General features: G+C 43.9%; 1 protein-coding gene across 3 annotated transcripts in view; it reads right to left on the bottom strand.

Moving 5' to 3' along the window:
- Window positions 1-13,014, bottom strand: part of syt17 (synaptotagmin XVII) — an 80,293-nt gene that overhangs the window by 46,858 nt on the left and 20,421 nt on the right. For all 3 annotated transcript variants that reach the window (XR_013579038.1, XM_078559162.1, XM_078559161.1), the window contains exon 5: window positions 1,554-2,176. Coding sequence is in view for 2 of the 3 variants with exons in the window: in XM_078559162.1 (XP_078415288.1) it covers window positions 1,554-2,176 (623 nt within the window). In the remaining variant the exon portion in view is untranslated. The remainder of the gene's footprint in view (window positions 1-1,553; window positions 2,177-13,014) is intronic.

The following is a 13,014-nucleotide window of genomic DNA, read 5'->3' on the forward strand; positions in this document are numbered from 1 at the left end:
CATTGCCGGTAATTATTTGACCATGAATAGGTAGATAAGAATGGAACCGGGAAAGGAGAATCCTACCTCACTGGATGATGGAGTAGACACATTGGAGGAGGATGGTGTGGTCAACCATGTCAAAGGTCAAGAAGGACAGGGAGGGGTGGTTTACCACAGTCCCTGTCTGCAGCGGTTCAAGAAGGCAGCTCACCACCACCTTCTCATGGGCAATAACATTCCATGAACGAATAAATAAAAAGTCATTTGTACTTAGACAAGGGCCATTTGTCTGCAGTGGCAGGACACCTTACTGGAGAAGTGCAAACAGGGATTTGTGGGGAAGATGGGCATATATTTGGGAGATGCCAACATGTTCAAGGATTTTGCAGAGGAAAGGAAGATTGGAAATGGGGTGATAGTTTGCAAGGACAGAAAGATCAAGATTTTTTTTAGGCCATTAGGCACAACTTGTCTATTCTGGTGTTTATGTTCCACCCCTCTTTATCTAGCCCTATCAACATCTCAGTCGGTTTATCTCTCCTTCATGTGTTTATCCAGCATCCCCTTTTATGTATCCATGATGCATCTTGATCTTTACAATGAGACGTTAGCCATAAAGGCTGGGACTAAAGTCACACATAGGTCAGGTCAGGAAAGGGTGCCAGCTCTCTTTTCTTAACCCAGGTGGATTTTAATGACACAGCAACAGCTTTCTCAGTGATTCACTTTGGTGCTAGCCCACAAGTGACAAGATTTATTGAAGTTGCTTTCGCAGTTCGTCATAGTATGATTTAAGTCCTTGATATTTGCTTTGCTAGTCCAGCAGCATAACAACTATCCAGTCATCCTAGCTCTGACTAACTGAAAGATGCAAATTCATTTATGTGTCAAGTATCAATTATAGACGAGAGTGCAATATTCTGTTCTTATGCACAACATCAAAAACATAATGGAAGCTTAATTTCAACTATCACATACTTTAAAAATCTCTTCAAAGTAACAAATTCAATAAAATGTTGGTGACTGCCACAGTGAACTGTTTTATCAATCTGATTACCCAGGTTTCACAATGGGAGTTATAAAGAAACTCCCCATTTGTCAGAGGATGATATATTGAAGATAGTTCAGACATTTCTCAGTGCAGCAGGGTGCCAAGCACTGCAGGGAAGTGAGGACAGGTTCATTTAAACAACTTCAGTAAACTCCTAGACTCTGCCCAGGAATCTGGCTTGGAGTAGTGAGAGGCTGAGTGTGGTGGGAATCAAAACCCAGAACCCAGAGGCCAGACACAGCAATGTGTGGTCAATGGACTCCAAGACATCTGAAGAGGCAGAGAACTCTTTTTAAACGTTCCATATTCATTGAGTTGGTGAGTTAAGGTAATTACCCAAAATCAATGCAACTCCCTTCAAGGGATTTAACTTTAAATCCTTCCTCCGCCGCCCATAGCAATGCTGGACACCAGGATGCAGAGCCGTCCATGATCCTCCAGGGTACTAAAGTGCCAATGACTGAAAATACATTGAAACTGAAGTTGAAATCTAAGCCATAGAATCTAATTCATGTATTACCTGAGAACTTGGAATGAGTGCTTTCCACCAATGTCCACCTTTCACAAGGTCAACTTCATTTAAGGACATTGCAACTTTTCCAATGACACAATGACGTGAAAACTTATCAAAGTCAACAACTGTTAAAAGGAGAGTCCTTCTTTGAGCTTCTAAAAATGGAATTTCAAATGTATATCGCTCCTCAAAAACTGGGTTCTGGGTTTTTCGTTTAACACCCGTTTGCCTCGAATTCTTCTGATCTGGTAAGAGACACATCTTAACATATGGATTTGAATGAGCCATATCTTGTCTGGAGCCGTCGTACGAGATCGGGGAAGGGAGATCTCTGGCTTCAATCACTCGTACTATCAAGTAGTTATGCAGGAGATCATACTGAGTGCTGAAATGGAGCATGCCAAGTTGATATTTGGACAGAATCTCTTCATCAGTCAAAGAGTCTACATCATCACTGCTTGAATCAATACAGTAAAGCCTAGGCTCGAATTTGCGGAAATAATCCTCAGGCACATAGGCTTTTCGGAATACCTTTGGTTGAACTATTTCTTTCTTAGATCCTATTGCCCAAAACTCAATAGGTTTGATATCAACTAGTGGGGAGCTTGGACGCCTGATGGCCTCTAGATCTGCAAAATCAAACAAGAAAATTGAGTAAATACGTTTCTTGGTGTACGAAATAAACTGATTACCAAATGATCAAACTGTTCATTGACATCCATTTTCCTAGTTTTGAGATTTTCATTGGCCCATAATCAGTTAAAGGTTGCACCATAGTAACAGCACATCTATGGCATGTGCGATTATTCTACTGCTTACACCATTACTTACATCACTTCATAATTTCCTGGGACTTTTATGCCACTCCACTGTTATCGCTCACTAGACATGGCTGGAAGGTTATTATCATAGCTTCACCCTATTAAATTAATGGTGATTGTGAACTTGATGTCATTCTTAATGCCACTGTTACACTGAATTAAAAAATAATGGTTCTGGAGACCAGGCAGTGGTGTTGTTTATGACTTATATTTGAAGAAGTTGTTTCACTTCCCAAGTTTTGAGGGGCTTTGCGGAACTTGGAACATGTCACGCACAATCTCTTGTTTATCACCCAAATTAGCAAGTAATTAACATTATTGGAGAGCAATCTATGCAACAAAAGTCTTTCTTGCTGTCAGTACAAAGCAGTTGTCTTGGGAATTACCCTGGTCCTTTGTGAGATATATTCACATCTCCTAATCCAAGAGAAGCCCCAACCACAGGCACTTTTACACCAGCACACTTAAAACCCTGTCCTTAAGAGACTGGAGCTATACGCTATACAAAATAACATACAGATGAAGATACCTACAATTGTAATATAGAACTTCAATATTGCTGAAAAGAGAGACAAGTTGCTGATGCTTTTCATCTTGTACTTATCAGGATAAATGCAAGAATACCAAATTTCAAATGATCACAACAATATACATGACGAGATATATCCACAATTAAAAGTCCACACAAATAAATAATTGTTTCCATTATAGTTTTAAAAATCTGACAGTTTATTTTCATCCTAGCATCCAACCAATTTTGTGAAAATTCATAAGCATGTATAATATTTCAATTAATACAGATACAAAATACCTGAACAACAAATTTGCATTATTTATCGCCATAAAATATTATCCACAACCAGATTTAAGTGGTACATTTCTTGTTACTATTGCTGAAGATGAGGTTGAAATTGAATTGGCACTAATTACTAATCTGTTAACTATACGGTCCTTTTGATCAATGGTAAATTAGCTGTAACAAAGTTTGTATAACAAACAGCTGTAAATAAGGCAGGTCAACCTCCCCAATTGCCTTTTCCATTTAATGCTTGTGCTGTCAAGGTGAAAGAGTTTAGCTGCATTCCACAGTTCAGTGAGCCACTAACCGAGTGATAGTTTCTAACATAAACAGAAAATGCTGCAAAAGCTCAGCGGGTCTAACAGCATCTGTGGAGAGAGGAAAAAAAGTTAACGTTCCGAGTCCGTCTGACTCTTCTTCAGAACTTTTTTTCTGCGATGGAGGCAAAGGAACTGAGAGAATAGCTTTGAAGAGTCATACAGACTCGAAACGTTAACTCTGTCTTTCTCTCCACAGATGCTGTCAGACCTGCTGAGTTTTTCCAGCAATTTTTGTTTTTGTTTCAGATTTCCCCACCTGCAGCACTTTGCCTTTATTTAACAAGAGAATGGGATGGAGTCCTTACAGGAAGCGGGGTGTGAGGAGCTGTAGTCCAGGTAGCTATGGGAGTCAGTGGGCTTGTCATGAATATTGGTGGACAGTCTATCACCAGAAATGGAGACAGAGAGGTCAGGGAAGGGAAGTGTCAGAGACGAACCATGTAACATTGATGGAGGGGTGGAAATTGGAAGCAAAACTGATAAATTTTTCCAGGTCCAGACGAGAGCATGAAGCAGCACCGAAACAATCATCGATGTACCGAGAAAAGCTCTGAAGGCTTTAAAGAAGAGTCATACGGACTCGAAACGTTAACTGTTTTTTTCTCTCTACAGATGCTGTTAAACCCGCTGAGTTTTTCCAGCATTTTCTGTTTTTGTTTCAGATTTCCAGCATCCGCAGTATTTTGCTTTTATCATAGTTTCTAACATCATGGACCACCAACTGTTCAGCCTTGGGAGCTCTAGTATGTCTGTAGCATACAACAGAATATTTCAAAACCAGGTCAATAAACAAACTGCCTTAATTTATGGAGCTTAGACACTTTTTGTATCATGTTCAGGAAAACATAATTTTTTTGTAGCCTTCTTGTAAAGTTGAAAGATAAAAGGAGTTTAAAGAGAGATGATGCGTGTCATGGTTATGTCACTGGACTAATAATCCTGAGGCCCAGGCTAATGCTCTGGGACAGGGTTCAAATCCCACCATGGCAGCTAGTTAATAAAATCTGGAATATAAAACTAGTCTCAGTAATGGTGACCATGAAACTATCATCGATTGTCGTAAAAACCCATCTGATTCACCAATGCCCTTTAGGGAAGGAAATCTGTTGTCCTTACCCGGCCTGGCCTACATGTAACTCCAGATCCACAGCAATGCGATTGGCTCTTAACTGCCCCCTGGAATGGCCTAGTAAGCCACTCAGTTCAAGGGCAATAAGGGGTTGGCTACAAATGCCAGCCTTACTAGTGACAGTCACATCCCATGACAGGATTTTGAAAAATCACACTATTAGTATTGGGATCATTACCTATGCCAGTGGCTATGCTATTTCGGATTGACCACTATCTCACTGTGGTACATTCAAATCAATTCTCAAGCAATTATTGATATAAATTTGTTGCTGGAGGATTAGGCAGCACAACAGTCTACATAAAGATATTTGTCAGCAATATTGTCATTGCAGCAGTTAATTAAATAGTTATTCCTATAATATAAAGTATGCGTTTTATAGTCTTCCTATAATATAAACATTTAATACTGTACGCCTTTTATTGAAAATCATGAGGCAGTCCTTTGAGTCCATCTGAAAATTCCTCATTCAAATTGAATTTTGTCACATAGCATAACAAATGGTTGCAGTGAGCAAGGTATCGATACACCAAAGGCAACATAAACTATCAGAGACAAAAATAAAAATACCTGGAAAAACTCAGCAGGTCTGGCAGCATCTGCGGAGAGGAACACAGTTAACGTTTCGAGTCCATATGACTCTTCAACAGAACTAAGTAAAAATAGAAAAGAGGTGAAATATAAGCTGGTTTAAGGGGGTGGGGGGTAGAACTGGATAGAGGGCCAGTGATAGGTGGAGATAGCCAAAAGATGTCATAGACAAAAGGACAAAGAGGTGTTGAAGGTGGTTTTCGCCTTCACCAATTTCCACCCCTCCATCATTTTCACATGGCCCATCGCTGACACTTCCCTTCCCTTCCTTGACCTCTCTGTCTCAATTTCTGGTGATAGACTGTCCACCAATATTCATTACAAGCCCACCGACTCCCACAGCTACCTCGACTACAGCTCTTCACACCCCGCTTCCTGTAAGGACTCCATCCCATTCTCTCAGTTCCTTCGCCTCCGTCGCATCTGTTCTGATGATGCCACTTTCAAAAACAGTTCCTCTGACCTGTCTTCCTTCTTCCTTAACCGAGGTTTTCCACCCACGGTGGTTGACAGGGCCCTCAACCGTGTCCATCCCATCTCCCGCGTACCCACCCTCACACCTTCCTCTCTCTCCCAGAACCATGATAGGGTCCCCCTTGTCCTCACTTATCACCCCACCAGCCTCTGCATTCAAAGGATCATCCTCCGCCATTTCCACCAACTCCAGCATGATGCCACCACCAAACGCATCTTCCCTTCACCCCCCCGGCGGCATTCCGCAGGGATCGTTCCCTCCAAGACACCCTGGTCCACTCCTCCATCACCCCCTACACCTCAACCCCCTCCCATGGCACCTTCCCATGCAACCGCAAAAGGTGCAACACCTGCCCCTTTACTTCCCCTCTCCTCACCGTCCAAGGGCCCAAACACTCCTTTCAAGTGAAGCAGCATTTCACTTGCACTTCCCTCAATTTAGTCTACTGCATTCGTTGCTCCCAATGCGGTTTCCTCTACATTGGAAAGACCGAACGCAGACTGGGTGTCCGCTTTGCAGAACACCTTTGGTATGTCTGCAATCATGACCCAGACCTCCCTGTCGCTTGCCATTTCAATTCTCCACCCTGCTCTCATGCCCACATGTCCGTCCTTGGCTTGCTGCATTGTTCCAGTGAAGCTCAACGCAAACTGGAGGAACAGCACCTCATCTTCCGACCAGGCACTTTACAGCCTTCCGGACTGAATATTGAGTTCAACAATTTTAGATCATGAACTCTCTCCTCCAACCCCACCCCTTTTCCGATCCTCCCCACCCCATTTTTTTCCAATAATTTATATAGATTTTTCTTTTCCTACCTATTTCCATTATTTTTAAATGTATTTCCACCCATTGTTTTATCTCTACCTTTTAGCTTATTTCGATCCCTTCCCTTCACCCCACCCCCACTAGGGCTATCTGTACCTTGCTCGTCCTGTTTTCTACCCTTAATTAGCACATTCCTTTGATAATATCATCACCTTCAATACCCCTTTATCCTTTTGTCTATGAAATCTTTTGGTTATCTCCACCTATCACTGGCCCTCTATCCAGCTCTGCCTGTCCCACCCTCCCTTAAACCAGCTTATATTTCACCTCTTTTCTATTTTTCCTTAGTTCTGTTGAAGAGTCATACGGACTCAAAACGTTAACTGTGCTCCTCTCCGCAGATGCAGTCAGACCTGCTGAGTTTTTCCTGGTATTTTTATTTTTGTTTTGGATTTCCAGCATCTGCAGTTTTTTTGCTTTTATTAAACTATCAGAGCTCTGGTTGTGTCACAGCCAAGGAATGCAGTCATTTTGTGGTGTTGCTCATAATAAATGGCAAGATAAAGACATCTAACCTTTTAGATTTACTTGTTAATGGGGTGTCACAGCATATGAAGGCTTGTGTACACTGTGTAATCTGATTAGGCCACAAGTGATTGCTCACTAAGAAATTGCACTGGGAGTTTTAATTAGGGTTTATTTAACTATCTGATGTAGCAAGGTTCATATCTATTATTATTTTTATTTTCATGGGATGTGGGCATTGCTGGCTGGGCCAGCATTTATTGCCCATTCCAAATTGCCCTTGAGAAGGTGGTGGTGAGCTGCCTTCTTGAGCCGCTGCAGTCCATGTGGTGTAGGTACACCCACAGTGCTGTTAGGAAAGCAGTTCCAGGGTTTTGACCCAGTGACAGTGAAGGAACGGCGATACATTTCCAAGTCAGGATGGTGAGTGGCTTGGAGGGGAACTTCCAGGTGGTGGTGTTCCCATCTATCTGCTGCCCTTGTCCATCTAGATGGTAGTGATCGTGGGTTTGGAAGGTGCTGTCGAAGGAGTCTTGGTGAGTTCCTGCAGTGCATCTTGTAGATGGTACACACTGCTGCTACTGTGCGTCGGTGGTGGAGGGAGTGAATGTTTGTGGATGTGGTGCCAATCAAGCGGACTGCTTTGTCCTGGATGGTGTCAAGCTTCTTGAGTGTTGTGGGAGCTGCACTCATCCAGGCAAGTGGGAAGTATTCCATCACACTCCTGACTTGTGCCTAATAGATGGTGGACAGGCTTTGGGGAGTCAGGAGGTGAGATACTCACCGCATAATTCCCAGCCTCTGGCCTGCTCTTGTAGCCACAGTATATGGTAAAACAAAACTTAATGAAAGGCATTGCCTTTTGTTTTGCTAGGCAGCATTAGCTATTGTTGATTATAGAATTTTGCATTTATATATCAAGGAAATTCTAACATCAATAATCTAATGGCAGATGTCCAATGGATTGAAGGAAGTTGGGCACCCACTCTCTTTATTATCAGCAGCTGTGGCCTACACCAAGCACGAGGTCTCCAACTTGTCCAGGTCATCAGCACAAAAAGCACTGAGGCTCTGTAGTAGGTGAATGTACAGTTCACCCAGACATTAGCTCAGCTGATGAATCAGTGCTCCTCCACGTTGAACACCACTTGGAGGAAGCACTGAGGTTGGCAAGGGCACAGAATGTACTCTGAGTGGGGGCATTCAATGTTCATCACCAAGTGTGGCTCAGTAGCACCACTACTGACCGAGCTGGCTGAGTCCTAAAGGACATAGCTGCTAGACTGGGTCTGCGGCAGGTGGTGAGGGAACTAACAAGAGGGAAAAACATACTTGACCTCATCCTCACCAACCTGCCTGCCACAAATGCATTTGCCCATGACAGTATCGGTAGGAGTGACCACCACATAGTCTTTGTGGAGACAAAGTCCCACCTTCACATTGAGAATACCCTCCATCATGTTGTGTGGCACGACCACCGTGCTAAATGGGATAGATTTCAAACAGACCTAGCAACTCAAGACTGGACATCCATGAGGCGCTGTGGGCCATCAGCAGCAGCAGAATTATACTCGAATACAATCTATAACTTCATGGCCCGGCATATCCCCCAATCTACCATTACCATCAAGCTAGGGGATCAACCCTGGTTCAATGAAGAGTGCAGGAGGGCATGCCAGGAGCAGCACCAGGCATACCTAAAAGCGAGGAGGTGTCAACCAGTGAAGCTATAACACAGGACTACTTGCATGCCAAACAGTATAAGCAGCAAGTGATAAACAGAGCTAAGCGACCTCACAACCAACGGATCAGATCTAAGCTCTGCAGTCCTGCCACATCCAGTCATGAATGATGATGGACAATTAAACAACTCACTGGAGGAGGAGGTTCCAAAAATATCCCGATCCTCAATGATGGAGGAGCCCAGCACATCAGTGCAAAAGATAAGGCTGAAGCATTTGCAACAATCTTCAGCCAGAAGTGCTGAGTGGATGATCCATCTCGGCCTCCTCCAGAGGTCCCCAGCATCACAGATGCCAGTCTTCAGCCAATTCAATTCACTCCATGTGATATCTAGAAACGGCTGAAGGCACTGGATACTGCAAAGGCTATGGGGCCCTGACAACATTCTGGCAATAGAACTGAAGACTTGTGCTCCAGAACTTGCCACGCCCCTAGCCAAGCTGTTCCAGTACAGCTACAACACTGGCACCTACCCGGCTACGCGGAAAATTGCCCAGGTATGTCCTGTACACAAAAGGCAGGACAAATCCTCAGGCCAACCCGGCCAATTACCGCCCCATCAATCTACTCTCCATCATCAGTAAAGAAATGGAAAGGGTCATCAACAGTGCTATCAAGTGGCACTTGTTTAGCAATAACCTGCTCACTGATGCCCAGTTTGGGTTCCGCCAGGGCCACTCGGCTCCTGACCTCATTGAAGCCTTGGTTCAAACATGGACAAAATTGCTGAACTCTTGAGGTGAGGCGAGAGTGACTGCCCTTGACATCAAGGCAGCATTTGACTGAGTGTAGCATCAAGGAGCCCGAGCAAAACTGGAGTTAATGGGATTTCCCATGAATTAATAAAAAAAATTCAATAACACATCACGTCAATGAATAAAGAAGAAAGGTGCCCTTGCTGTAGTCTGGAGCTGTGTAGAATGATGGTAGAGGCTCCAATTTCTTTCCATCCCATGGCTGCCCAGGAATCTCTCCCGCACTTAGCATCTGCCATGGTGTGTGTTAGAAGGATTTGCAGACAGATACCCAACTTGTTTGGTTGCGTTATAAATGTATTTTCCTTGGGTGGGTCTTGAATCCAGAGCTCTGGGGCAGGGAACTGTTATCAACTGCACCACAACACTTACCTATGCAAGTTATCTGTGGTGCTAATTAGGCTTCTAAAAAAAAGCTAGAACTAGGAACCATCTCACAATGCAAGTTGAAATACCGGAATATGACGGCACCCTTGCAGCATGCATTTGCAATGGGTACTGAAGGAGAAGTCAAAGTTCTCCTGTCACTAAGAGGGCAACCGCCACCCAAAATGCAGGCCGTGGCGTTCTGGGTACATCATGAGTGAAGCAGAGAGCAAAACGTTCTTCAAGTAAGCTGATCTCAGGTTAGGGAGAAGGTCAGCTCGCATCTACACAGGCACACAGTATGATGGTCAATGTTTTTTAAAATATTCATTCATGGGATGTGGGCTTCACTGGCTGGGTCAGCATTTATTGCCCATCCCTAGTTGCCCTCAAGAAGATGGTGGTGAGCTGCCTTCTTGAAACACAGCAGTCCATGTGGTGTAGGTACACCCACAGCGCTGTTAGGGAGGGAGTTCCAGGATTTTGACCCAGCGACAGTGAAGGAACGGTGACATATTTCCAAGTCAGGATGGTGAGTGACTTAGAGGGGAACTTCCAGGTGGTGGTGTTCCCATCTATCTGCTGCCCTTGTCCTTCTAGATGGTAGTGGCTGTGGGTTTGGAAGGTGCTGTCTAAGGAGCCTTGGTGAATTCCTGCAGTGCATCTTGTAGATGGTACACACTGCTGCTACTGTGTGTCGGTGGTGGAGGGAGTAAATATTTGTGGATGTGGTGCCAATCAAGCGGGCTGCTTAGTCCTGGACAGTGTCAAGCTGCTTGAGTGTTGTGGGAGCTGCACTCATCTAGGCAAGTGGTGAGTATTCCATCACACTCCTGACTTGTGCCTAGTAGATGGTGGACAGGCTTTGGGGAGTCAGGAGGTGAGTTACTTGTCGCAGGATTCCTAGCCTCTGACCTGCTCTTGTAGCCACAATATTTATATGGCTAGACCAGTTCAGTTTCTGGTCAATGGTAACCCCCAGGATGTTGATATTGGGGGATTCAGTGATGGTAACGCCATTGAATGTCAAGGGGAGATGGTTGGATTCTCCCTTGTCGGAGATGGTCATTGCCTGACACTTGTGTGGGTGTGAATGTTATTTGCCACTTGTCAGCCCAAGCCTGGATATTGTCCAGGTCTTTCTGCATTTGAACATGGACTGCTTCAGTGTCTGAGGAGTTGTGAATGGTGCTGAACATTGTGCAATCATCAGTGAACAACCCACTTTTGACCTTATGGTGGAAGGAAGGTCATTGCTGAAGCAGCTGAAGATGGTTGGGCCGTGGACACTACCCTGAGGAGCTCCTGTAGTGATGTCCTGGAGCTGAGATAATTGAACTCCAACAACCACAACCATCTTCCTTTGTGCTAGGTATGACTCCAACCATCGGAGTTTCCCCCCTGATTCCCAGCGACATCGTATTAGGGACAGTGGCGGTCATACTATCAGCTTCACATGTTCAATATTCAAACCTGCAAACGCTTTGTTGTAATGAGTCTCTAACAATTATTTTTTGGAAATTTAATGAAAAAGGGAGCAATTAGTAGCAAAAGGTAAAATGTTATTGACTGTGTGCCGCGTGATGCAGCCTAGAGGGGTGAGCTCGGATTCCTCACATGTTAAATGGCCAAAAACAGCCAGGGCACAGTTAGAAGGCAGTAAGAGGAGATCAGGTTTTTACACACAGCGAGACAAGGGACATTCTAGTCTACTTTGCTTTGTTTCCTAACAGTTAGTTTCAGGACAGATTTGGCAGAGCGGCTTAAACAGAGCTCTGTAGCCAAGATGGTTATCAACCTTCTTTACCACAGATGGCATGTGGCATAGGGAGACTGCAAATTCAATTTGAGAAACAAGCTTAAAAAGAAGAGTGCTCCATAACTTGCACTTAAATAGCACCTGTAAAGAAAAACATCTGGAGTGATTTACAGAGGAGCTAAGCCTTCGAGGTCAGGAGAGCGGAAAAAAAACATTGATCAATAAAATTTATTTTGAAAAGGCTTTAAAAGGTTCCAAATAAGGCAGAGAGAGGGGGAGGGATTCAGGGAGACAGTACTGGAGAGAAGAGCTGAGATAACTGAAAGCTGTATCACCAAAGCTGAAGTGGTGGAAAGAACGAGGCACAGGATGTCTGACACAGCAGCAGCAAGCTGGAGTGAAGCTGTGAGGTGCTGGTGGAATTTTGATTTGATGTGTAGGGGAGGGAGCGGAGTGCAGGTCAAGGAGAATATAGGGCATGGGCTGATATGGCACCTGAAGTGCAACAAGACATGGATGACGACATTTTGATTTATTCAGAATTTGTGAAGATTGGAGACCATCAAACTGGCAAAGAGGGCATTCGGAAAATTGAGTCCAGCAGTGACAACGGCCTGAATCAGGGTTTCTTCAGCAGTGGGGATCAGGTGGCCATGAAGGTGAGCAATATCGCAGGGGTGAAAGTAAGCAATCCCGGTAAGCCATAAGATTTGGGATTTGGAGCTTATTTCTGAATCAAACAGAATGCAGATGTTGCATACAGCCTGGTTCATCCAGGGCAAATTGATACAGAGGGGAAAGGGCCTATAGCAAAGATGCAGAATTTTCTTGGCATGTTCCAAAACAATGGCTTCAGTATTCTCAACTTTCAACTGGGGGAAACTCTGACCCATCATGAGAAGTATCAGACCGGCAATCTGACTGTACATTAGTGTTATGACCACAGCCGGCGTTCATTGCTGCACAAACCAAATCCCAGAGGGAAACATGGCTTAAGGGCCACCACCTTTTTTATTTGTATTCTGATAGTGAGAAGACGATGTACTGATCTCAGCAGTAAGAGGTCCAGCAACTCATTTGGGTTCTTAAAAATTAAACGTTTTATTAACAAAAATAAAATAAAGCTTAAGCACACAAGATTACAGTCACATAATTAAGGTTAATCTTACAAAACATTCCCTCAAAAAGCTCTACTTGGTCAAACCCACAAGTAAACATTTTCTAGGCAACACTCCCTTCTAGATATTTTAAGATGGAATCCAGCAATATTACACAAGGCAGACTGCTGTAACTTCAATGACCACATGAGCTGTACCCTCTTCCACTCCGCTGTGGAATTTACTTCAGAATCAAACTGCTTACTGCAGCCTGAGACTTCTCAACAGCTCAAACAGCTCCAGCTATCTCCAGCCATCT

This window comes from Cetorhinus maximus, chromosome 15 (genome assembly GCF_964194155.1).
Source record: "Cetorhinus maximus chromosome 15, sCetMax3.hap1.1, whole genome shotgun sequence".
NCBI lineage: Eukaryota > Metazoa > Chordata > Chondrichthyes > Lamniformes > Cetorhinidae > Cetorhinus > Cetorhinus maximus.